At 41.6% G+C, this 26,239-nt stretch overlaps 1 protein-coding gene across 1 annotated transcript; it reads right to left on the bottom strand.

The window, feature by feature from the left end:
• Positions 1-1,984: 1,984 nt before the first annotated feature.
• On the bottom strand, positions 1,985-26,239 carry SLC15A1 (solute carrier family 15 member 1). Its single transcript, XM_031613732.2, has 23 exons — positions 26,132-26,239; positions 23,610-23,641; positions 20,411-20,495; positions 20,182-20,323; positions 18,712-18,831; positions 18,447-18,546; positions 18,119-18,209; positions 16,845-16,928; positions 15,322-15,404; positions 14,093-14,179; positions 13,395-13,484; positions 11,411-11,455; positions 11,281-11,313; positions 11,069-11,157; positions 9,612-9,693; positions 8,041-8,166; positions 6,738-6,887; positions 6,253-6,302; positions 5,538-5,645; positions 5,302-5,398; positions 4,744-4,890; positions 3,824-3,931; positions 1,985-2,840 (listed from the first exon to the last, which is right to left on the bottom strand). The coding sequence occupies exons 1-23, from the start codon at positions 26,133-26,135 to the stop codon at positions 2,649-2,651; spliced, it is 2,145 nt and encodes a 714-aa protein (XP_031469592.2). The 5' UTR covers positions 26,136-26,239; the 3' UTR covers positions 1,985-2,648.

Raw genomic sequence — 26,239 nt, 5'->3', positions numbered from 1 at the left:
CAGTATGAAGTAAAAAAGGTCTATCTGGCCTATAACAGAAAGAAACTGTCTGGGACATGCACTGTCATCAGCTGAATCTCAGAGTTGGAGGACAGATGCAGTTTCACATGGGCAGGCAGCTGAGATTTCACCTTAATCTCATCAGGGTTTTATCTGCCACTCACAGCAGACACAGGTCACATGAGGAGTGGCTACAGCAGATAGAGAGCAAGTGCTGCAAAAGGGCCCTGCTCAGCTTTGCTCCCAGCTCTTGCATCGTGTTTATGCATTTTTTATTCAGCTACACAGCTTCCTAGCTCTGCACTGTATTCCCTCCTCACTTCTGAAATGCAGCCAGTCATTCCCCAGGGCAGCCACTTTCACCAGAAAAGTCTCCTTATGACTGTTTCAGGTCTTGAAGCCATTTTGGCATTTCAGGGAAAGCCAGCCTTTTCTTGCCCATATGTCTGCTGCCAAGGCAGGGCTATGTCATTGAGCTCTGTGCTAAGCAGGTTTCCTTAAGGATGCTCTGACTGTAGCACTGCAGAGGGATGTCAGTTCAGTGTTTTCTACATTGCTGTGATAAAAATAATACTATCTAGTTTCTATGAGCTGTCTCATTGCAGAAAAGCTCTGGGATCTGCATCGCACTGAAGATGACCCTTCACAAAATCACAAGTGGTTTGGCCTCATCTGCTGCCCAAGAAAACAACGATGAAGATTACATGGCAAAAAACTGCACCTGCTTCTGCACTGGCCTCACCCATGACACCACACTGCCAATGCCCTCCCTTTCACCCAAGCTCATACTGCTCCCAGCTCCTCAAGCTCTCTGCACTGATCAAACAGCTACCCCAGACCCTCCTCCCCAGCAAGATCCCAACACCCAGCTCTCCTGCTGGGTCCTTGTTGCCATAATATACTTCACATACTGTAATCATATGAAAGTTTCTCTCATTATGTTGCACAATCTGTTTCATTTAAACTCAGAGCTTTAACTCTATGTTAGCTTTTTCTGGTCTTTTTTTCCCCAGCTGCTAACCTGATCAATGGAAGAACTTGAATGAATCCAGGGAGCTGGCCCTAGGGCTCATAATAAGTAGTAGGAGACAACCTCAAAGCTGTGCATTTTGTATGCAGGATTAGCAAGGATGCAGGCATACATATCCCTCTATTCACACAAAGTACAAATCTGACTGCTGGAACAGATTTTCCTTTAAAAAAAATGTAAGAGTGGTAAATTAAGTATGAAATACGGAACCACACTGCTGTCTGACTACAAGAGCTGAAGTTAGAATGATCAACTTTGAATTGGATTGATTTCAGCATATCTTCTCTGTAACAGAAGATGACCCTCCAAGCAGCCTCTTAGTCTGAACAGCAGCTTGCAAAGCTAAACAGAGACAGATTTAGAGATAAATCTTACACTTCTCTAATCCTCAAAATCAAAACACTTGATTCCAGCCCAAGGGATGATTCCTTTTGCACAGCTTCAAGATGCACAGTCAGAGCAATGCTAACAAGGGCTGCCCAGGCTTCTGCATAAGCTGCTCTGATGTCCTCAGAGGAACTCTTGCAGATGGAGCTATGGGGCTGTTCCTGGAGCAGGAGGCGGCCCACCACTTTGTATCCATGAAAAGGGCTCTCCAGGATCACCTTACAGCCCAGTGAGGTCACAAGACTCAGAGGGAGATGCAGGAGAAGAGCACCTTTTTCAAGACTTATTATGAGACAAGGGATGGGGAAAGAGAGAGGTCAGTATGGTTTGGAGAGGAACAAGCATGGGTAAATGGAGAGATGACAGGATAGAAAGTGCCAGCTACATGTAAAAAAGTTGTTGGTCAGTGTGCTCCAGGCCTGGCCAGCACAATCTCTCCCACCTTTTTAAGTTCAATTTCTAAACATTTTCCTGGGTGATGCACACACTATTTCACATGCGTGTGTGAAATGGAGATCCGTGAAACTGTAAATCATGCTCTTACACTACTTTCAATAATTTGTTAAAACACAAGTTTTATTCTTGTTGGTTATTCAAAATATAATTTGCCATTGTCTGTTCAGTGGACACCCCATAAACACAATTAATTAAGGACGTACCAATGGGCAGTTAATAATAGGCACATAAAGCACATCACAGTGCATTTCCAAGTTACTGTGAGGTGGAGGATAGACATTTTAATCTGAGAAATCCAAGAACTTTTCTCCCATTATCTTTAAGGATATACAAAAGAATTTAAGGCATATGTGACCTGCTTTCAAGTAACAGTGAGGCTACAAGGGTCGTGCAGACAGTTTGGCTTCAATTACTATTTCTTGGCAACACCTTTTCCCCCCCCTCCACATTATAAAATTGAAATATAAAAATACATCTTTTTAGAGTGTCTAATAGTGTCAAGTGCAATTTCAGTATTTTAATGCTATGGTATTAAGCTTGAGGTACATTTTAAGAGTGCAAATTCTGCAGGAGTTTCCTCAGGATGCCATCTTCTGTACAAGAGATTAATCATTTCATCTTGCTTCCCAAGAGGCTGTATGTTAAGTCAGATCGGCTTTTCTTAGCCTCTCCCATGAGGTATATTACCCAGTGATGTCAGCAATACCCGGATTCCTGTTATTGCAGGGACAGTTAACAGGCTACCATGATTTACAAATGCTCTTGAATACACCTTCTACATCCGAGACACAGCTTCAGATTCTTTTCCATACAAGTCTGGGTCCTGTTTTATTTGTTTCTTCTTTTCTTCCTCATCAAGTTGGGCTTCAACCTCACTTGGATCAGTATACGTATAAAAATATGCCATGACAGCAAAAATAATACAAACTACAAACAGCAAGGCAGCAAAGAGAACGTACTCTGCCCACTGGAAAAAAAAAAAAAAGTATAATTTAGCCATCAGCAGTTATTCTTCCAAAGAATTACACCGTTTTACTGTTTGCAAGCAATGAGCTCAATTCCAAATGTGGAACACAGCATGCACAAGTACTGCATGTCTTGGAGGACTAAATATTAGATATGTTTCTGTGGACCACAGTGGAGAGTGAGACTAGTAACTCTAGTTTCAAAGTGCTCTCTCTCTATCTGAAAACCCTCAACAGCTGTGTTTCACGCTCTCTCTGATTACTTCAGCTGAAACCAGGACTGACAGACGTTTTTCAAAAGACAGGCTCTTCCCTCTCTGAAACATTACCCTTTTTGATTTACTAGGGAGTGCTAATAAGTAGTCTGAAGAAGATTAGTCCAAATATTCTTCATCAGAAGAACGACTGTTTTCATGCCTTAAGGAAGGAGGTTTGAAACCAATGGAGCCAGAAGAAAGAAGGGACATGGCAAGGCTGACATACACATGTGAGGCCTGATTAGCAGTGAGCAGAAATTTCAGAATTTAGTCCTAAATCAGTTCAGAAGTTCTCACCCGGACCTTCCACACCATGAGAAGCAGCCTATTGCACAGATGTTAGACTCTGCTGTTTGCCAAGTGAAACAGCCTGACAGAGCAAGAGGTAGGAATGGTAAACAATTCATGCAAAGGGTAGAAACCTTTGTTAAAGTAATATTTGTTAAAGCTTTTCTTTTGTTTGTTTCTTTAAACCAAAATAGATTATAAAGATTCATAACTCAGTTGCTTACATGCTCTTAAAGGATTGTTCAGTCAAGCACAAATTCTACAGCTGACTGGAAGACTCTTCTAGCTAAGTCTCATGCATTCCAGTTATAAATACAAATCCACTGCAATGCCTGATGTTCAAAAGCTATGGCTGAGAATTATCAGCCATGACTCCTCTCGTGTTACAGCCTCTTCCTAATAGTGCAATTCAAAGGCACACTGATTGCCTGTGCACTTACCTGCTCACTGAGTTTGGATGCTCCAGCCACAATGAGGACAATTATGTTACCGACAGCCACCGTTAGCAGCCATCCTGCCTGCAGCACTGACTTCATATTGGATGGTGCCTATAGAAGGAAAGCACTTAATTTTTAGTCACACTGCTAACACTTTCTGAAGTTTACAGCATTATTCACACTATAACAAACACTCGTTCTCCATGGGGGGGGAGGAGGGAATTATTTACCTGTATATTTTAATTGTTAGCACTCAATAAATCTCAAGAAGGAACAAGAGAAACAAGAGTTTCTAATTACTGCTAAAACACTTTTTACACCGCATACACTAAGTAGCCAAATGTAAAATGTGCTATCTCATTCTGTACACACAAAACGAAGAAAATGAGTGCTTCATAGCCAAGCAAGCCACAATTTATATTCTCATAATTGCAGAAGATACTCAGAATTAAGGGAAGAAACAGAGCTAGTAATACGAATTGAAGTTAGAAGACAAAGGAATTTAAAGTGTACAAATTGCTGTCAAAGACTGCAAGGGAAAAAAAATTAAACTGGTGAAACTTTGATGTAGAAGTGTAGTAGTGGCTCAATTTGGAGTTGAGGAGTCTCCAGTTTGGTTTAACAGCAACAGTACTGTTCCATTTATTTTCAGTGGAAAGTCGTGTATGAGGTGATTTGAAAACTGGTGAGAAATCTTCAAGTGATACAGCATAGCCCCATGGAAAACAGAGTGCTAGTGAAACAAGCCCATTTTGCACCTGCCTATAGTCCCGCTAGGGGGCTCTAGAGAATACTGTTCAAACAAAGCAGTGATACGGAACCATCTTTTAGGAACAAGAAGCCTCAGGAGATCTCCGTTTGTACAGGTCAGGGGCTTAAGAGACCTGAGCTAACACGTGAATGATCTGAAGATCAAAGCCTACCTGCGAGTATGAAAATTCCAGCCCAGTGACAGAGAAGACTACTTCTCCACATGTAAGTAAGAAATACTGAGGGATCTGCCAAGCCATATGGACTGTATTGGGTTGGATATCTTCAACGTATCTTAATTGAGTCACGTCTTCAGAACACTGAAAGTAGAAAAAAGATGCATTAGGAACAGTGGTAAAGATTCTGTACACCAGAGGAATTCTAAATAGTGCTGTATCATCTATATAATCATACATAAAGTTCTGTGAGAGTAAAACGTATTGCGTATGAAGCACCATGCAGCATGTAAAGAAATGCAGTTATTTCACAGCAGAATTCATGCAAATACTTAGTGTCAAGCAGGGCTAAGGATTTAAAGCCCTGGTGATTAATATGAATTTTTTGCAGTATATCATTGTCATGCTCATCATTATTTTTATTGGTGTTTATGTTCAGACAGTTTAACATAAGAATTATATGTTTAATTAAGGGCAAGAGAAATAATTGTACAAGTGTTTTTCAATTAAAGAACATTAAAATGGAAAACTATTGCCCATTCAACAGCAACTCACCTCATTAATTATGATTGTATAAGCACCACCATATCCTAATGCCTCTGAAGTTACTGTGCAATTAGTTGAATCTGCAACAATCACTATATCATCTGTTCTGAAGAAAGAAAAAAAACAATTCAACCCGTATGTATAGACAATATCATGTAAAATAAGAAGATGTCCTATGTCTTTTTTCCAGGGTCAAGTATGTCTATTTCTTTAAGAGGTTAGATTTAGATAGGGGGCACACTTACCTTCCTCCTGAAAAAAGAGTGTAATTACTGATACTTGTCTCTTCCAGTATTCCAAAATCCGTGACACCCATAGTGATGTTGACTGTCTGAGGCAAATTATTTACAAACCTTTAACATATAAGAATGATGGCTTAGGTTAGTATTTCAAAGAATTCAAGTTTTACTTCATATTTTGGCAGTACGAGTATTAAGCCTTCTCCTTTTACTTTTGAAAATGAACATTTTTGAAAGAACCATAAAAATCCCTGAAGACATGGATAATGCAAGAAGCAAGACAGACCTACATCATCTTATTGCTTTCATAGGGAAATAAAGAAAATGAGTATTTACTTCTGACAGTAACAAACATATCTACAAATGGAAGATGTGGGGAAAAAAAAAAAACAACAAAAACCCATACAATTGGTAGGATATTTCTTACCAGCAATTCAAAAGAAGGTAGGTGCATTGTCTACAACAACAACAACAACAAAATTGTACTTCCAAGAAACCTACTTCCAAGATTTAGCTAAGGTATACCCAAAATAGATATGTAAGATAGCTCAGATACATTTTGTTCTGGAAATTCCTATACTCCCTAAACCTCTATCTGAGGTGTCCAGCAAGTGGAAATCTCCTACAGTATAGAAAATGACATTAAACAAGAATCCCCACCCCAGAAGAGGGAGACTGAAGTAGTCATGCCACTGAAAAATCTGAGGAACATCAGTTTTACCTGATTAGATTCTTTCCTTCTTCTGGTTTTGATGTGAAATTATCCGACCGCTGGTGGAAGAGACCATTAGTAAAGATACTTCATTGGCATCAGTGAACTGCTTAAACATGTGCTATTACATACAACTGAGAATTCACAGAGGTTTCAGAGCAAGATTCCAGACCTTATCTTTAGGTTTCTCCTAAGAAACATCTACTGGAAAAGTCTTTAAGACCACATACGTAAATTCAGCAAAATAACTGTCAAGTTAGGTTGGTCAGATATTGGTGAATTTTTTTGTTGTTTTGTTTGCTTTGGGTTTTTTTCCCCCCAGTATCCGGCCAGGCTCTTTACAATTCAGGTACAATTTTCCCTCAGGCAGCGAAGAGAATAAGAGACAAAACAAAACAGAAAAACTACTCAGAGCTTGTCCTCCAAGCTTCCCACACTCCACATAGATAGTTGCTATAGCACTAACGTATTTCTTAGGATTCAGGGGGACTTACCAAGCTAGAAACAATGCCTGTTGCTGCATTCTTAATGGTGACAGTATGCGTGTTGCTGCTTGTTGAGTCAATAATTTCACTTTTGTTCTCATTCCCGAAGTTTATGATTACAGATTTTAACTGGGAAGTCTCAAACATCCTGTAGTTTGTCTACAAAGATGACAAATTATTGTGAATTCCCATGTGATAGCATTTGTCTCTACCTCTGAGGAAATGCCAAATTTTGGGGGATCGAAATTTTACAGGGATGTTACATCCGAAGTGACAGAGATTGTGAGCAACTCCTGACTTCAATTCTTGTTATCTTTTCTACATCAGACACTAATTTTGTTTGATCGGTGATTCCTTCCTTTACACAAACCTCAAAGCAACACAACTTCCTACAAGCATTGTGGAAAAGCTGTGCATTTTGCTGTGTATTATTTCTTTCTCCAGATAAACCAGGCTTACTGTTAGCAAAATTCTGTTTAGCAACAGAGACGGCACTAGTATAAACCATTTTCCACATAGCAACACTTCCTACAAGATGCTGATCCAAACTGCACCTTTCGTGTTTCAGCATAACACAAGTTACTACTACCAGGATACATGGTTTAGATATTTTAACTACACTTCACAACCTTGGAATGTAATACAATTTGAATAATAAATTAACACATTTATATATATCTTTGCCTTATAGATGCATAGTACAATTCAAATCATCTGGATTATGTCTATGGTAGAGAATGGAGTATTTTTACACCCTTCGTTTTCAGGTGTTCATCATGGTTATATCAATTCCACTTCAGGATTCAGCTTGGGCACCCTTATCTTCTCCTTACAGCTCGGTTTCCATGTGAGCTATATCTGGAGGAGAGTGGAAGAGGGCTTCCCTTCTTCTATGGAAGCAGGACAGCAGACTACCACGGAATGTGCTGGTAAGACTTCCTTGCATTCATTGTTAAAAAGATCCATCAGCTCCACTGTGTTTTGCAGTCAGTAGAGCTAACAATCAAAACTGTGCTGTAAAAGACCCTGAAAGGGTTCTTCAACAGCAAAATCTGGAGCTCAAGTAAGGAAGCCACAGAAACATATCCCAGTTCACATAAGTGATCACTTACAGTAAGAGCAATGACTTTCTAGGCCTGGATGGATTTTTTTTATTATTTAAAGGAATAGCAATCCTTACTGTTAAGAAATGGCATAGAGGGGGAAAAAAAAAACCACATAGAAAATACTGAATTTTCAACCATTAGTTAAGTACTACTTTGACTTGTTCCATTCAAATTTGATTTTCTATTCCCCATCTCCCCTTACTTACTGACTCCATAGGAAGAACAGTCATGTTCTGAAGATCGGGCAGAAATGTAACATCTGCATTGCTATTACCTAGATTTATTATTCTGATTTGGGTCTGTCCAGCTGCAGGGAAAACTGGAAGAGTTTTCTGTAGGAAAGAAAGAAGTAAAATCAGTGCTCTGTCCTAAGTCACTTGATGGATGTACTGTAATAACTACACTGTTATTTATCTCATGTTGAAGATTAGCATTTGCCTGATGATTTGTTTGTCAGTCATAAGAATGCAATTTTAATCATGTTTTAGTTACTAGCCTCAAAGCTTTCCGACTGCTTTCTCATAAAGGATGTTTCTCCTTCATGATGCTTCCGTGCTCCTCTTCTTACAGGGTGCTGCCACTACCAACAGCGCTCAGCAGTTCAGGGAACAGCTTTTCCCCATATCCTATGGGAGTACAGGTTTCTGAATTTCCTTATGCTGTGTTCTGACTCCTTTTCCCAGCCCTCGTGCTGCTCAGAAGCACACAGGTGCACTGTGCAGTGTGAGAGCCCAAAGAAAATGAACAACTTCTGGAGACTCCACTTTCCACTCGATCTAACAGTAAATAGATTCTGCTCTTGTAGAGCCTTGAGTGCTGCACTTACTTCAGTTCTGCCTGAGCCCTCCTGTACTTTGGTCTTTTTCATTTTCATTAGGTACAATCACACAACTGAAATAGATCTGAATCTTCCTTTCTGCAGGATGCTCCCATGCAACAGTCTGGAGATTTACCAGCTGTGACCAAGCTTCTGCCCAGTGTGAGTACGTGTTTATGTACAGCTCTAATCCTTTGATCAAGGCACTCAGCACATGTGCTGTTGAAGGTCAGATGCTTTGCTCTCCATTAGAAGACAGAGGCAAAATAGGGTTTGAGCCCAGACATCAAGTAGTGATCTCCTCATTCCTCACAAAAAATATTTGAGTGAGTGAGCAGCTCATCTTGATAGTGCACTAAGAAAGGTGGACACTTTGGGATGGCAGTTCAGACGTTGGGATGCAGTCATTACCTCCCAGAGGTGTCACCGACTCCCCAGCTACAAGGAAAACCTACATCTTTTACATGTATTAAACATGACACCTCCCTTTGAAGCAAGAAAATCTAGATGTGCAGAGTCCTGCCTTAAATAAGTGTCATAAAATCATCTTCGCTCATGGTGTGATGATGCTTCCCAGGCTGTGGTGAATCACACTTCACCTCCAGTTTAGATGTCAGAAGAGATCAGAGATACAAAGCAGCTCCCTCTTTGGGAAAATCTCTGGTTTTCAGCTTTTAATCTCAGTTTAAAGACCAGAGGCTGCCTTTAATGCATGATTTATCATAACAACAGATGAGACAGTCTGTAGGATGATGATTAGCACTCTAATATAACTACCTATGAACTCACTGGATTGCAATATGCTTTTATATTTTCCCTCCCCTCTACTTCTGTGCATACATACTTATTCCTGATTTACAAGTTTTTTTACACACAGTGTTTGACTCATTTTCACCTTAAAAAGACTGTTCTACATTAACAAAGTATTAGAATTCAGTACATGCACCTGACTGAACTTACATCTATTTGCACTTGCACAAGGGCAGCAGCAATGAAAGCCAGGCCAGCAAGGAACATGCCAACAGTGATCTTCCTCAGGGGCCTAACGCAGCAACAAAACATATATATAAGTTAAGACAAACATTTGATTCATTAATAGGGCTATAAATGGCAGATCATCACCATTTGAAGGGCTGATGTTGTCAGTCTTTAGCTATCCTGTTCAGAGTTACACTACTGGAAAATTAAGTTTCCTGCAGCATCTTAACCTGTTACTTTACATCTGCTGGGCTCATTCCTAGCATTAACCACCATCTAAACAAAATTGTTTTTGGTTTTCTGCATTTGAAAAGTCAACAGAAGGAAAAAAACCACATCATTGATAACGTAGATAACAATGAAAAGTACAGCAAAGTAATAACTCTTGTTTATATCACTATGTTCAAATCAAATATTGAAAGGAGAAAGAAATATATTGAATTAGGAGGCAGCTACTGAACTACTGACATTCAGTTAAGTTGTAAGGATGAATGTATGGTAGCTATTTTATTTACGGCATCAATTGTTTGATGCAGAACCATCCACTAATGAACAGAGGTGCTTCCAGCACAGCAGCCTCCCACTGGTTTTTCATAACTGGATGGAAAAATAGGATTGCGTCTTGCTCCATAGACTTCATTCTAAGAAATGTATTCTGCACATAAAGGAATATGAAGATCAATGTGATGATACAACAGGCTTTGTTACAGGCAACAAAGGTTGGGATAACCCAGGGAATGAGAGCGCTTGTGTTTTAGGAACACGGGCAAAAATGCTGAGGTGCTGGTTCCTGGGAATTTGAGCCACTCCTGTAACAGAGCTACATGAGCTCAAGATAAGCCAAGTCCAGAAGCATCACTGGTGCTGACGGAAGTCTAGAAACCAATAGCTTTCCTTTGTCTTGTTCAGTTTGGTGAGCCTCTTTCACTCCTCCTGCTTGCAAATGCTGGCCAGTTCATTGCCAGTGTTAAAAGTAACATGCAATACTCTCTAAAACTGGCTCACTGAACACCTCCCTGGGACTGAAGGGAAAATACATCTGGTCCAAGGTAGTTTTAAGCCCAGAAGATACCAGATGCTAAAGATTATGTTGTGTTTCTACTTATGATACTTGGTAGGGGAGGGGAGTGTTAGACATAGGGAAGTGGAAAACATTAATGGTAGATAGCATCTCTTCTGCAGTCAAAGCACTTTGACCTCACCTTGAAGAGAAACCACATTATCATTTTGCTATTAAATTCTGCTCCTGTGATCTGTGGTGCCTTTGTTTACTACTCAGAGTTCTTTTATTATTATTATGTTTTAAATATTAACCCCATTTTTAATACTATATTGTTTTTCTATTGGCTGGAACTTGCTTTTGTTTAGGGCAAGAAGAGCATCTTAAAGAGATCACTAAAATGAACCTCTGCTGAACTCAGATAAATACATTAACTTACGTAAAATTGATCTTGCATTTCTGGATTAAAGGATAAATCACAGCATCTACAACTGGGACCATTATTATAATCAGGATTGGATTCACAGTCTGTTAAAAATGAACATAAAAAGAAAAAGAACTAAGTATTTTTCAAAGTCCTTTTTTCAAAAGGCAATAATATATGTACATCATCTTTGGGAAGTACTTAGATTGTCAAGTAAATTACTATACCTGCATTTGGTCTGGCTGAATCTGAAGAGCTCCCTAGTGGGGAAAAAGAAATAAAATAAAATAGATGTTAGTAACAAACAAATAAAATGGGTATGAAAGGTAAATCTTAGGGGAAAAAAAAGTCACCTACAAAGTCCCCATCCATTGTTGTGGCTTGCAGTGTCCATCTTGATCCCTTGACAGAAGAAGAGAGAGTTAAATCCCGTGGTTAATAAGTCTCCCAAATTTCCTCTTGAATTGTTTTCATAAGTAAAGTGTTTGGAAAGGTGGACAATATAATAAAAACAAAGATAGCTTGCTACAGGAACATAAACATTTGAACAAAGTGATCTTCATGGTTCATTTCACTTTATTCACTGGCTTCACAAAATCATGAAAAAATAATACTCAAGAGAGGAAACAAGCACAGATGCCACACTTGGAGCCTCACCATGATTTCCAGCACATGCTTCTCTCAGCTGTCACTGCAGGAGATGAGCCAGAGGCCATGCAGAGCTGGCACATGGCTGTCAGCCAGGTGCTTACAGCCTATGGCCCTGACCTGCTGCTCCTTACTGCAGCACTGGACCCCACTGCCTTCCATCCCTCTGCCCAAAAAACCTGCCCATGCTCCCCAGCCTAGAGTGAGACAACTTGTACCAATGCACCTGCAGCCTCTGTACTTGTGCTGCACCATTGTCTGGGATAGACTCAAAGAATTGTTCAGTTTGGAAAAGACCTTAAAGATCATCAAGTCCAACCACAACCTAACCATACTACCCTAACTCTAACAACCCTCCACTAAATCATGTCCCTGAGCACCACATCCAAACAGTTTTTAAACACATCCAGGGATGGCGACTCAACCACCTCCCTGGGGAGCCTATTCCAATGCTTAACAACCCTTTCTGTAAAGAAGTTTTTCCTGATATCCAACCTAAACTTGTGCAACTTGAGGCCATTTGCCCTCGTCCTGTCACCTGTCACCAGTGAGAAGAGACCAACCCCGCTCTCACTGTAAGCACCTTTCAGATACTGGAAGAGAGCAATAAGGTCTTCCCTCAGCCTCCTTTTCCCCAGACTAAACAGCCCCAGTTCCTTCAGTCTCTCCTCATAAGGCATATTCTCCAAGCCATTCACCAGCCTTACTGCCATTCTTTGGACCTGCTCCAGCACCTCAGTGTTCTTTCTGCACTGAGGTGTCCAAAACTGAACACAGTACTTGAGGCAAGGCCTCACCAGTGCCAAGTACAGGGGTAGGATTACTTCCCTAGACCTGCTCACCACACCATTCCTGATACAAGCCAGGATGCCATTGGCCTTCTTGGCCACCTGGGCACACTTCTGGCTCATATTCAGCGACTGTCCATCAGTACACCAAGGTCCCTTTTCAACAGGCAGCTTTCCAGCCACTCCTCCCCAAGCCTGTAGGGTTGCCTGGGGTTGTGACCAAAATGCAGGACCTGACACTTGGCCCTGCTGAAACTCATGCAGTTAAGAGCAGAAGGAATACCAAGGAATCTTAGAGCAGGTCACATTCATAGTTACTAGCTCACTAGTACTAAAGCATGATGCTGGCACTCTACAGAATGCAATGCACTCTGCCTTACAGAAAGCTGATTCTCTCAGATACCCTCCTAAATTTGTACTTAACTAATGAAAGCCTGCTTTCCTGAGTCCTGAGCACTCCATCCAAATCAATGGGAATTACAGGGTTATACTTCGAGATGTGAGGTGTTTGTTACAAATCTCAGGGATCAAGCAAGATGGCATACAGCTCTCTGGTTCTCCAGAATGCTTACATGAGGATTCCACGCTGCACCTCAACTGACAGCAGAGAAGAATGGGAACTAAAAAGCTGTAGGTTACTGTTTCATCTTCCACATGCCGACTGGTAGGATCTAGAGAGACCCCAGTCACTGGATCACTCCTGGGAATGCCCAGGTAAGTCAGCTGACTGCTCTTGGACCACAGGGCATTGCATGAGCACTCAGTAACCATTGTGCATCATAATTGGACTGAAGAATTTGCTGAGAAGTACTTCCCACCCTTACACAAAGATCTTTTTAGGTGCAGTGCTTCCAGAACATGTAGCAACAGGGCACATTTAGAACTGCAAAGCATTTCTACTTTACCTGCTGGTCAAAAAGTGCCCAGAACATGGGGAGAGGGATGTAAAGGAAAAGCACCTTCAACACCATCTTGGTCTGAGCAATTAGTCGTTTCTGTAGATAAGGGGAAATACAAAAAAAGAAATCAGTGAAAAACCCAACACTTCCACTGCAATTCGCAAATTCCCAGCGCAGCAGCAGGTGAAGATATGAGACCTCTCATGCAGTGTTTACCCATATCCTGAACTTTGGATGTTGCCAGAACTTCTGCTGATTTCTGTTAAAACAACACCAAGGGGGGATGCCAGCTAAAGGGGACGCTGGCAGCAGAGAAGTCTGTTCTTCTAGGCATGCCCACACTGCAATGGCAGCAGATTTAGCTCTACACTACACTTTTTTTCCTGGTAGGTTTTAGCAGTGCTGCTTAGGAGGCATTTGAATGATGTGGAATGCATTTCATGCATGAGAATTACACATAGGCAAAAGTGAAATGAAGGGAAGGGGCTAAGGTTTGTGCTGACATTGACAGAAGTGCAGGGTGTGTAGGGTACGGGGAGCAAAGGACATAACTAGGGAACTATAGGACATAAACCATTAACTTGTACATGATCAAGAGGTGCAAAAACTATTAACCCAGCTCCCAAGGCAATGGCTCAGACCAGACAGCACAGGAACTGGAGCCAGGGGATGCTGAGGGACAGCAGTACTCACACAGTACTTACATCATACTTCTCACTTGCCCAGTCTAGCCAGTGCTCTCTTTTTGGATACTCTTTGCTGCGATGCCGAAACCTGTTTTTAATGGCAAACTGGAGAGAATCCATTAGAGTTTTGTTTAATAATGTTAAAATATTTGTAATAATATAAGCTGTTTTATAGTTAAAAGTGACACTCCTGCTTCTAGCACTCCTCTTTAGAGGGTGTCAGGGGTGACCTCTGTTACCTGCTGCAAGCACTGGAAGGAATACTGCATTTAAGGCTTCATACTGCCTATCTGGTCAAGTGTGTACCTGGGATCAGGTAAACCAAGCAGATCTGCTCTGAGCAGCTCTAAAGTGGATTGCTATTAGGAACTGGAAGACCTACATACTTAAGACTAACTTACATATAGCATGAGAATGTCAAAGACACTTTTTCTCAGAATTGAATGGCTGTAAGAGCGCATTTCACTATAAGAAACTGCAGCTTGTAGAAGTTTAGTGGTACTGAAGATGCACAAAATATGGTCCTGAAGGATTCCACAAACTTTCTGAGTGTGACAACATGCAAAACCAAGCTGGGCAGGCTCGAGGGACAGTGGTCTAAGAGATGGCCAGAGGCACATACAGAGATTTGGTTTGGGTAGTATTTATAGGACAAGCAACGGTCTTGGCTGTAACAGCCTCACAGGTCTGCATGGAGAATGGGGAAGCCAAGCCCATGAATGAGAAAAGTGCCCTGATCTCAAAGTTGAGCCACTGCCAAGTTTGGGATATGCAGAGCTAAGAAAGCAAATTTAGCTTCGTTCCTCACAGGCTTGCAGTGATATATAATGCCCCAGCCTCCTTGGTACAGAGGAGATCAATATCCTCTGCACTGTAAACAATGAATTCTTTCAATAGCCAATAAATTTTTGTGGTAAATTATACTACTGCCTCTTGACTCAGGTCAGTGCATACTTGCCTATCTCCCTACAAGGCTGTATAAAAGAACATGAATGAGCAAAAGGATAATTCCCAGAAGATGGGATAAGCTTTCACACATTGTTAACATCTTGCTTTGTTTTCTGTGTGTATAAACTGAGATGCAAATAAAGACAATTAAAAAGGCAGTCTGAATTTGGAGGTGTCAGTAGGAAGTCTTCTGGAAGGAAGGAAAAGAGTTTTCCTCATACAGTATAAGAATTAGGTGCAAGTACTGAGCAGCTTTGAAGGTTCCTGTCAGGCTTTTAGGGAATACAAGCATTACTTACTCCAATGCATTTACAAACTTGAACCATTATATTGCCTTGCGGCTGAACTTTTCTGTACATTCCACTTCCAGCTATGAACACAACTGCAATAAGCAAACAGAAGGGAATTTGTGGTTAATTGAAAACACTGGCAAATAATTTAGTGTGAAATACATAATTAAGCAGTTGCATCAAGCTGGGAGTAAACTCTGTGAGGAGTCATGAGCATGACTATTGCCGCATTATTATACAGTAAAACAAATCAAATTAATAAATATCAGTAAATAGTACTATTAAAGATGCAGAACTAAACCATGATCCTCTTGACATTAGTGACCATTCTTGGTGGGATATGAGTTATGGTCAAAGCAACAGCCACTCTGGATCTGCTCTTTGGCCTTGCTGCACCTGTATAGGAACTGAAGAGCCCAGGACACTGCATGTCACATCATGCAGGGACACGTGAGGCATCACCTGATCCACAGCATGTGTCAGCATTCCCTCAGCTCCCACACACAGACACGTTCCCCAGCCTCACCCTCCCACGTGTTGGCAAGGTGTGGACTAACACGAGCAGCTGCCATCACCCTGGGCTGGGTGCACTGATAAGACAGTGGCAGCAGAGCTGGTGGCTGACCTGAGTGCCAGGTCCAGGAGGGGACATGACCAGGAAACACTACAGCATACACCAGCCAAACCATTAGGAAAAATAAGATAATAAAATACAACCTCCAAAACCTGCTGATGTGAGCATCAGTTTCTTGGTCTTTGTATGGCAGCTGAAAGGCTCAAGGAGCAATCTGCAGTGCAGCTAGTAAAAATACACCATTTTGATAAACACCGGCATACCAGTGTTGTATTTCGCTAGTAAAAGGACAATTACCCTGCACAGTTCACTATCCTGGACTATGAACAATATCTGAGAATTGCATTTTCTGAGTTCTCATCCTACATTTAGAAGACCTTTTGCTTATATAACCTAGCAAACCAAGCAATTTAGACAGTATATTACATGTCTATTTCATATCATATCATAGAATCATAGAATGGTCTGAGTAGAAAAGGACCACAATGATCATCTAGTTTCAACCCCCTGCTATGTGCACGGTCACCAACCACCAGACCAGGCTGCCCAGAGCCACATCCAGCCTGGCCTTGAATGCCTCCAGGGATGGGGCATCCACAACCTCCTTGGGCAACCTGTTCCAGTGCGTCACCACCCTCTGTGTGAAAAGCTTCCTCCTAATATCTAACCTAAACCTCCCCTGTCTTAGTTTAAAACCATTCTCCCTTGTCCTATCACTATCCACATACGTAAACAGTCATTCAGCTTAACTGTGCCTCAGCTTCACCAGTCTCTTTTAAAAGAGGGAACTTTGGGTCAATCTGCCCTCCCTCCAAAAAAGTTTCACAAGTCACATATTGCAGAAATAATCAGGTATCTCTAGAGATTCATACTTGCAGATTTCAACTACTTTCTCATGATTCAGAAATCATTATCACTTAACCACAGCAAGAAAGCAAGATGGAGCAGTTCAGCTTACTTAATGAAACAGCCATGAGGGCAGCAGGAACTCCAAATGCCAGCGGGTAGCACTGCTGTCTGCTGTGAATGCCACATTCTTGAGCTGAAACATAAAGTAATGTTTGATACAAATCCCAGGGACTGCTGCCAACATTTCACATAGAGTTTCTATTTCTTGCATTCATTGTTGACTCAAGGGAAAAAAAATCTCTGCTGATAACTGACAAGGTGGATGACCACTATGCAGTAATACTTATGTTACTAAGAAGGGGAATAATGCATCACAGAAATCTTAGAATGGTAGAGGTTGGAAGATCATCTCACTCTCTGCTCAATCTCTGCTGAATCAGGGCCACCCAGAGTAGGTTGCCCAGGGCCATACTTTTGGAGGTCTGCAAGAAGGGAGACTCTCTCTGGGACGATCTCTGGGCAATGTATGCTAGTGCATTTTCATTAGGAAAAGTAATTAGCTGCAAGCTGTTCTATTTTCATTTTTTTTATTATTATTATTTTTTTATTTAAACAATTAGAGAAAGTAATGGTACAACTTTCCTCAATCAAATTTGTTAGCTTTTCCAAGGTAGTTTTCACCCTGTATCATCATGGAAGCAAACTACATGTTGTGGCATCTGCATGTCTCCTTCAGTTTTGGGAAATAATAGAATTTGCATAAAGCAGACCCCTAAAACACTTCCACATGGTCTGTTCTAGCCAGCTGCTATCAAGGAATTTAAGGGCTAGAATTCTGGTTGAGCGCATTAGGTTTATTCCAGAGGCTGCATTATATTTTCTCACTTTTGAGAAAAAGTGCTCTTCCTCAAACTCACGCCATCACATCCCTACGCTGGCTGCATAAACTTGTTATAAGCAGAAGAGAAACCAACCTTGTACAGTATAAAAACATGGTTTATCACATGGATCAGTGTGTTTGCACATTCATAAATGCTTCTGTACTTTGTGCGGGCACACTTCAGAATGAATCTCCTTCGGTTCCAGAGCAGGGCAATCTCACTTTCCCTTTTCACCAAACAACACAATTTTGAAAGTTTTAAAGGCATTGTAAGAAGTGCAGTATTTGTACCTCTATGGAATTAGAATACATTTAAATAGGTAGATCGAAAGCAATCCAGACTGGAAACTCTCTTTGGTAGTACATCATCCTTGAGAAGTTGGATGACATACAAGAAAACTTGAAGACTGAATTTCCTGTTAATTTTAGCTTGTATGACTTGCATTCCAACACTCATCCTTTATTGCTATTTAAGTACTTCATGAACAAATGTGTGCACTTACCTCTGAGAATTGGGGTGATTATAGTGGATATGAGACTTCCAGCATTAATGGACAAATAAAAGATAGAGAAGAATCTACTTCTTTGTTTTTCCTACAGTAAGAACAAAAATGCTTTTCAAAAATGATTTTAGAAAGGGCTAGCCAGAGCAACTTTACTTACCCTAGACTGAACCAACTTAGTTTGCAAGGTTCAAGACAAATTGTTATCTATCTTCTTTACTCATGAAGCACTACAATAAGATGCTTTTCTAAATACGTACTTCGTTATATTAGTGTAATAGCCAAGCATTAGTAGAAATACACGTATGATTGAAAATCTGGAAGATACCTGATGTTCTTCAAACTGATCCCCACCGAATGCTGACACACAAGGTTTGATTCCACCAGTTCCAAGTGCAATGAGAATCAAGCCAGTCATAGACAGGGCACTAGGATAAAGTAGAAAAAAAATGAAGAAAGAAATCGTTCTGCTATTTTAGTTGAAGGTTTACATAGAAGGTTGACTGCGAGACAGTTGAAATGCAAGTAGCATCATTTTAAGTCTTAAGTTGTCCCCCCTGTCCACCACCAACCTGGAGAACAAGTCAACTCACATGTGCACCGCAATATTATCAGGATTGCCATCTCTGTTTTGATCTGTCATGTCGTTTATGGAGCTTACAGCCATGACTGCCTGCCCAATTGTATAGACAATGGACAGGGAGACAATGGTCCTGTTATAAAGAGAGAAAAACTTTTACATATATTGACAACTAAATGGTTATACATACACGTGAATAAGCAGAAGTCTACATCACCTATATCACCATCTCTAACTAAGTAAGGCAAGATGACAAATAGGCTCTCTAAACATCACGAGGTCGTGGGAGATACTTAAATCTTCAGTGGTTACCATTTAACCACCAGCTCAAGAAAATACCATTATCATATTTCACATATAGTGAAGTACAAATGGACTGCTCTACTAAGGTATGTAACTTATGCTAATTTTAATATCACTTAAATATTTTCTATGTTCTTTTTTTTTTTTTTTTTTCCTCTGTGCAGCTTAAATATATTTTAAAGACAAAAGCTCCCCTAGAGATACTGTTGTGAAGGCAGTATTACAAAATCACCATGTCTCCCATGCCTTTAACATCCATTTCTCCTCCCTGTACAGAAGAACAGGCTCCATTCAAACTTTGCTGGAAATTAAGTAATTGGCTATAGTTTGTCTTTTAGAAGAAGCAGCTCCAGAGGCAGAGCAGCCCACAGTAACAAAGGGCAAAGCTCAGGGATCTAGGACAACCCAGATCTGTTTGATGAAAGCCTCACAGCAAGCTTGGAGCTCCCTGGTACAAGAGCAGCAGAGGAAGCACGCGCTCAGTGATCAGGTTCTTCTTTAAAGCATGCCATCTAAACTAATGGATACACATATATTCAACCTGCAGGGCATCAAACTGTTTGCAAAGAGATGTCACTGATCAGACCAGTCACAAAGAGAACACCTGGCACTGATTACAGAGCTGGTCTCCCAGAGGCCATCAGCCTGGTAGAAGACTGCACAACCTGCAGACAACCAGCTCCAAGGACAGCCTCATCTCTAATCTCTGGGAGACCTTGGACAGCATTCCTCGCTCATAGCCCTCAATAAAACTCTTTACTGGGCTTTTTCTGGCAAAGTAAACACTATTAGAATCATGACATTTATAAAGAAGAGCAACATCAGGCTGTTAAAAGTAATTTGGCTATATTTTAAAGCACTTAAAGCACTTCATTCAGCAACTGCATGCAGGCAAAAGTAGTTCATAACTTAAGAATGTTGCAGTTCAGTACGACCTCCCACTGAGTCAAGTCAACACTGAAATTATAAAATGTTTTAGAATACATTCTAAAAGTCTCACTTAATACCAGGTGACATAGTATTTCACTATTTCAATGGCTACTTGCAGGTGTTAAGCTTAACAGATGAGCAGATCTGTAATTTTGGTAATTCCCAGTGCAGCTTCAGATCTGGGAGAAAAACAAGATCCTGAAGTATATTGGTTTGTTGTTTGCTTTTTGAGGGAAGAATAAACACTGACTTAAACTTTCCCAGCCAAGAGTCTGCAATGAGCGCTCCCAAGATGGGCGTCAGGTAGCACAGAGCAACGAACGTGTGGTAGATGGCTGTAGAAAAGTTGTCATCCCACCGCAGGAAGTACTTGAAATACAATACGAGCACAGCTGTAAGAAGAACAAAATAGCACGTTACAAACCAGAGTCAGGGCTGGATAGCAGCAGGGACAGGGAGACGCAGGATTTGGGATGTACCTCGCATGCCATAGTAGGAGAACCTCTCGCAGAACTCATTGATGACGATGAAGAAGATGCTCAAGGGATAGCCAAAGCAGCTCGGCTAGAAATAAAAGACAGCAGGAGCTCAGAGCTGTGCAGCACAGACTACCATGGTATGCTGTGCCCTACTGCTTGAGCAAGCTCCATCCAGCCTTTGCCAGAGCAGCTGGGAATGCTCAGGGTGAGGAGGCTGTGTGGGCTGAGATGGGAGGATGCCATTCGCCTGAATCGAGAATCAATTCCCACTTTCCCCTCCTGGTTCTCAGATCTCAGACTTCCCATCTTCCCTTCAGATGACATCTTTAGCAAGGCTTTATTTGATTTCCAGCTATTGCACTTCACAAATCTGAAATCTTAAGCACTCACGGTAATTTTGACTGGTAATCAAAGAAGCAAAGAGCCAGCATTTCTGGAAAAGAAACCCCAAGCCACAGCAGCATAAGGAACTTAGAAGCCTGGTTCTACAGATAAATACTACCAGTTGGGACAAAAAATTTAATTAACCATTTCCTTCAAAGAAATCGCAGGAAAGCTCCTTATCCTTACAAATTCCTTGCTTTGCAAAGAATCCTTCATTTCTTGCCAATAAAAGCGATTTAACTCCTAAGCTAAAACTTCACGGCCCTAACTGCCAGATTTCCTGATCCTCCAACTGTTGTGATGGTCATCTACATGGCTGCTACAACACAACTTATGACACAGTTCTCACCCATTGTGACAGAGGAGAAAGCCATCCATCAGTTGCAAACTTACCCTAATCACTAGAATTGGAAATAAAATTTCTGACCAAATGCTTTTCTTAGTGGGTGAGCATACAGTCTGATCTTTGGGTATGTATTGTCTGCATTGGGAACATATGGTCCGATTTCTGGGTGGTCCTGTGCAGAGCCAGGGGTGGCATTCAATGATCCTTATGGAGCCTTTCCAACTTGGGATATTCTATGATTCTGTATGATAAAATTGCTATTAAAATTACTAGAAATGCAAGTTGACATAATCCTTCCTATCTCACTTTTTAAAGGTTTAATTCTGAAAGTTGCAAGAATTAGATTTTTAATAAACCTCAGGACTTTGTAGCCAAAGCTATACCAATCCCCCTCCACTTCAGTGACCCACCTAGACTGTAAAGATCATTCAGCTCTAATATTTTTAAAACTATTTTCTGCATAAGGAAATTAAAGCCATTTTTACCCGTAGATTAAGTTCTAAGAAACTTTATTGTATCTGGATATTATTAGAGTGACAGCTAGGGACAATAGAATAATATTGTTTTACAAGGGCTTGAGAGTCCAGGAACCATCTGAATATAGCATCCAAGAGCCAAGTAAAGCGGATATTTAATGTTTCTTACATTGGTGCTTAATAGTAAACAAATGTGTATATGTGAGCTGTCTGCAAATGAAAGAAAAAGCAATGCATATTTGAAGGATTGATAATAACCAGCTGAAGGGTATAGGACATTTCATAGGTGAAACTGATGAAATTTCAGCAGCCTGGACAAGTATGGCATTATTTATCTTTATGCTGTGAGAATTTTGAAATTAGTTTATGTCATATTTGAAAAGGAAAGAAACCTGATACAGGGAAATCCTGCTTGGAGTGGGTAAATCAGAGAGCTCACATCACCACTAGACTCTGGACAAAGCCTTAACAAGCAGCACAGCACATAACAAAACCAGTGTGCTGCAATAAGATTTTGTAAATAATAAAAGAGAAATTAAAGTAGAAGCGATGGGAGTGTCACTGGCTTTAGAATGACTCAGCCCTGAGGATGACCAAGCAGCCCCATCTTGTCTCCTTGCCTATTGCTGTGCATGTCTCATCTCTGGATGAAAATTGTTTGTCAAATCAAAGAATTTGACTTCAGCCAATGTAAGCACTGAGTAGGACTCATTCATCTTTAAGAAACCAGAAGCCTAAACAGATCTGTTGCTCTTGATTTCTCATGTCCTCCATGGAGGAGGTGTCTCCAGAGGAAGACCATCCACATTTATCCCAACTTTCATTGGCACAGGCTGCCCAGAGAAGCTGTGGATTCACCATCTCTGGAAACATTCATGGCCATGCTGGATGGGGCCCTGGGCAGCCTGAACTGGTGGGTGGCAGCCCTGCCCACCGCAGAGGGGTTAGAACTGGGTGGGCTTTAAGGTCTCTGTCAACCCAAACCATTCCATCATGATCAGATAGGAGTCACTTGTAAGTTCCAATCTCTCTCAGCTGAATGCACAAGCTGCTCCAGATGACCATCACCAACCTTGGCACCAGTTTTAGCAGCCTGGAGGTCACAGAGAAGAGAGTGCACAAGCCAGGGAATGATCATTAAGCATGTACACATCTGTGTAGCCACACTGCAAGCCAGAGAGGAGAAGCAGCCTAGTTTGAGAGCACAGGGAAACAAGCTGTCAGAAAAAGATTAGGAATGGAGTGAGTACACTGCTCCAGAGTCAGCCAATGGGGAACGATCATGAAGGTTTGTCTCAGCACTTATTAGATGTGCCTTCATGCATTACACATGTGCATGCATACATTTACTGGCACAATTGTTGTGAACCCCAAGTCCAGAAAGCATTCAATCTACTGCAGAAGAGGCAAGAACCTAGAGACTGCATCTTATTTATAACATCCATAACATTCCTCTGCTCTGGGGATCCCAGGCTTGAGACTGGCACCACCCAACTGCACACCCTTGGCTTCAGCTACTGAGGAAGCTGTGGGAAAGTCTGCAGAGAAAGTCTGCAGAGTAAAGCCTTGAAAGATAAGAAACTCAAGGCTGCAGACAGATGTAGCCAAGAGGTACTGTTAACAGTTCAAAGATTCACAAGGAAGAATGCCACAAGGAGAGCCAGCAGGTGCTGACAGCTCAGTGACAGTGAGGATGAGCTCTGGGGACCCTCCCCTCCCAGCTGGTATCTTTGTATGCAAAGGCTCTTCAGACCTCTTATCAGGGTGGTGAGCGTGCCAATGCCTAGCTGGGGTGTAGGAAGCTGCCAGGCTATCTGGTGTTTGTGTTGGCTGGTAACTCATTACTTTATATGTAAAGTTTGTTTATCTTATGTTTACAGGGTGTTGGTTTTTATGCTGTTCTGATTTTTTTTTTTTTTTTTCACAGCTAAGTTTATCCAAAGTAACCCAAAGAGGAAGCACAGCAACTCACTATAGCATAAGAGATACTTACCGCTGATGAGCCCTTACTCTTACTTTTTGCAGCTGTGGGGGAGAAGGAAAAAAACAACACACGTTAATGGAAACTGAGTCAGACTTCTTTAAAGCCAAAGGGGAACACGGGAAAAGCTCACCTTCAAATCGAGTACTGTTCATTAACCACACATACACTTAAGTTTTCAGTCAGTTAGAGTGCAGAAAGACTATCAAAAATCTTGATTTCCTTTTGTTTTTCAGACTAAAATGTAGCTAAAGCTTAGATTCACATAAGCTGCCAGGGAAACGTGGAAAAGGACTGATGAGGCAAAGTGCTGCTTTCGATGTGGCAAGCACTCCCACAGCTGCACAGCACACACAGTTCATCTCCAGAGATGCAACCCCCTTCAGCTCACTCACAGGGTTGTCACCTTCAGGACAAGCTGGAGGTGAGGAACACAGCTGAAGTGTCCTGCAGAGATGGTTGCTGAGTCCTGTCCATCTCTCAGGAGATGCAAGCACTGAGCACACAGCCAAGCACTGAGCACACAGCCTGACTAGTGATGCACAAAACCACATATTTATGTCATCTGGAGGCTGATCTGGAGGGTCCTGTGAGCACTGTCCATCAGGGCACACTTAGCTGAGCTTGCACTGCACCAGAGGGAGGCCAGCACCCACAAAGTGGATGTCAGCATTTCTTAGAGCATCACATGAACAAGTTCATTATCATTAAGATAAGGCCAAGAACAAGATGTGAACTTTGAAATACCTGCCTGCAAAGTAAGTGAGCCCATAATAGATTCCTATAAGAAAAATTTGTTTGCTAACAGTTTAGTCCATAGTTCAGAACAGATGAAAACAGCTGACAGCAACACTATGGCTTTTGGCATGATACTTTATTAAAACCTTTTTTGAAAACTTAAAAAAAAAAAATCAATTAATGGATTCTTTCCTTCTCTGGATAGGTGTCTTTATGGCAACAATAGAATGTATTACACCAACTTCAAGGCACATGCAAATACCAGATCATTAAAGTTATTTGCAACATCCCCCATGCAACTTATGTGAGCAGATGTATGGAAGGTAGATAAGGATTAGTGATAGTCTTCCTAACTCCTTGACTGTTTCTGCTTTCTGGCATTTCTGGAACATGTTTGCCATAACACACAGGAAATATCAGCCTGAGCAGCCTGTTCTAATCTGCTACCTAAGCCTCAGGTAAAGACTAAATAATAATAACAACAATAATCATGGAACTTAGAGGTGGCTGTTTGTTTTTGTGTGTGGATTTTTTTGTTTGTTTTTTCCTTGCTATAGGGTAAAATTATCACCTCTGCAAGAAATCTTTCAGAAGCATTTTCCAGAGAACACTGGCTGACTTTTTTTGATTTTTGACACTTATGTGTCAACTATTTTGACTTTATCCCTCTATTCAGCACTGACATGCTGTAATATATTGTGTATCAATATATACACACATCCATACAATTCTATAAAGAACACAGCATTATATATAAAAATATGATATACTATATAAACAGTATTATTCAGATAGCCAACATTTCAACATAGAAACCTAAACTGCCCAAACAATTGCAGTATCAGGCAGCATCAGGGATAGACCTCCAAAAGAAGAGAACACTTGGCATTCTGCACCAATTTCAGTGACAAATCTGGGGTTTATGGGTGGCATGTTGGTGCACTCCCTCTTCAGGGCAAGCCTCAGTAACTCATTCTCTCCTCACAGAAAACAAGCCCTAGAACTATTCTTTTTCACTCTAAGCAGCCACACACTATATTTCCTTGAGATACAGAGGTATTTTTTTTTACCAGCTTGTGATCTCACAAGGATGTTCTTACTTCACAGCCAGATGCTCTCACGTGGCTGAGCTTCTGCCTCCTCCTGGAACAGCCTCACAAGGATGCTCCTGTCCCCAGGACAAACAGCTGCAGACCCCCTTCCAGAAAGAGGCTGACACAACAAGCACTAAAACAAACCCATAGCAGAGCAAGCCTGATGCTACATGGGCACAGAGGGTTTCTACCTCACAGGAGCCCCACCATTGTCTCTGACAAGTTAGCAGGACCCAGGTGCCCCCGGGGCACGTTCTGCCTGCTCATCTCCACCACTACAAGAGGCAGTCAACCCATCTGGGCTGCACTGACACTGGTTGTGTTGGGCACCCTGCATTAGGTACCCCACACTGGTCTTGTTGGGCACTCCATATTGAGTGCCCCACATTACAGGACTTGTGTTGGGCTTATCAGGCATCCCACATCGGTCCTTTTGGGCATCCTGTATTGGATACCCTGCACTGGTCTTGTCTGGACACCCCATGTTGAGCACCCGGTGTTGGTTTCGTTGGGCATCTGAGGTCGGGAGCCCAGGCAACGCTGCAGCCTGGAGGAGCGACCGCACGGATGTGTTCTCCCGTGCACCTCAAACCACCGTACAACTCAATCCCTGGCAAAGTCTCTCTCTCCAAAAAAAAGCGCTACCCAACAGCGTGATGAACACCGCGCTCGACCCTCCCTCACGCCCATCCCCGCACCTACCCATGGGGCCGGCTCGCTGCTGGCGGCCGCGCGGGGACGGAGGGACCGAGGGACGGACAGAGAGCGGACAGCGGGAGGGAAGGAGGGAGACGGGGGCGGCCGGGATTT

Source organism: Phasianus colchicus, chromosome 1, assembly GCF_987193195.1.
Source record: "Phasianus colchicus chromosome 1, bPhaCol1.hap1.1, whole genome shotgun sequence".
In the NCBI taxonomy this organism is placed as follows: Eukaryota; Metazoa; Chordata; class Aves; order Galliformes; family Phasianidae; genus Phasianus; species Phasianus colchicus.
The sequence above is the reverse complement of the archived record's forward strand: the minus strand, read 5'-3'. Positions and strand labels throughout refer to the sequence as shown.

Coding starts and splice junctions, on each gene's coding strand:
- SLC15A1 (XM_031613732.2), bottom strand. Junction 18,832..20,181: donor TCTTGGCTGGGAAAGTTTAA/GTCAGTGTTTAT, acceptor TCTTTATAACAG/GACCATTGTCTCCCTGTCCA. Junction 13,485..14,092: donor GGGCAAGTGAGAAGTATGAT/GTAAGTACTGTG, acceptor CCTTATCTACAG/AAACGACTAATTGCTCAGAC.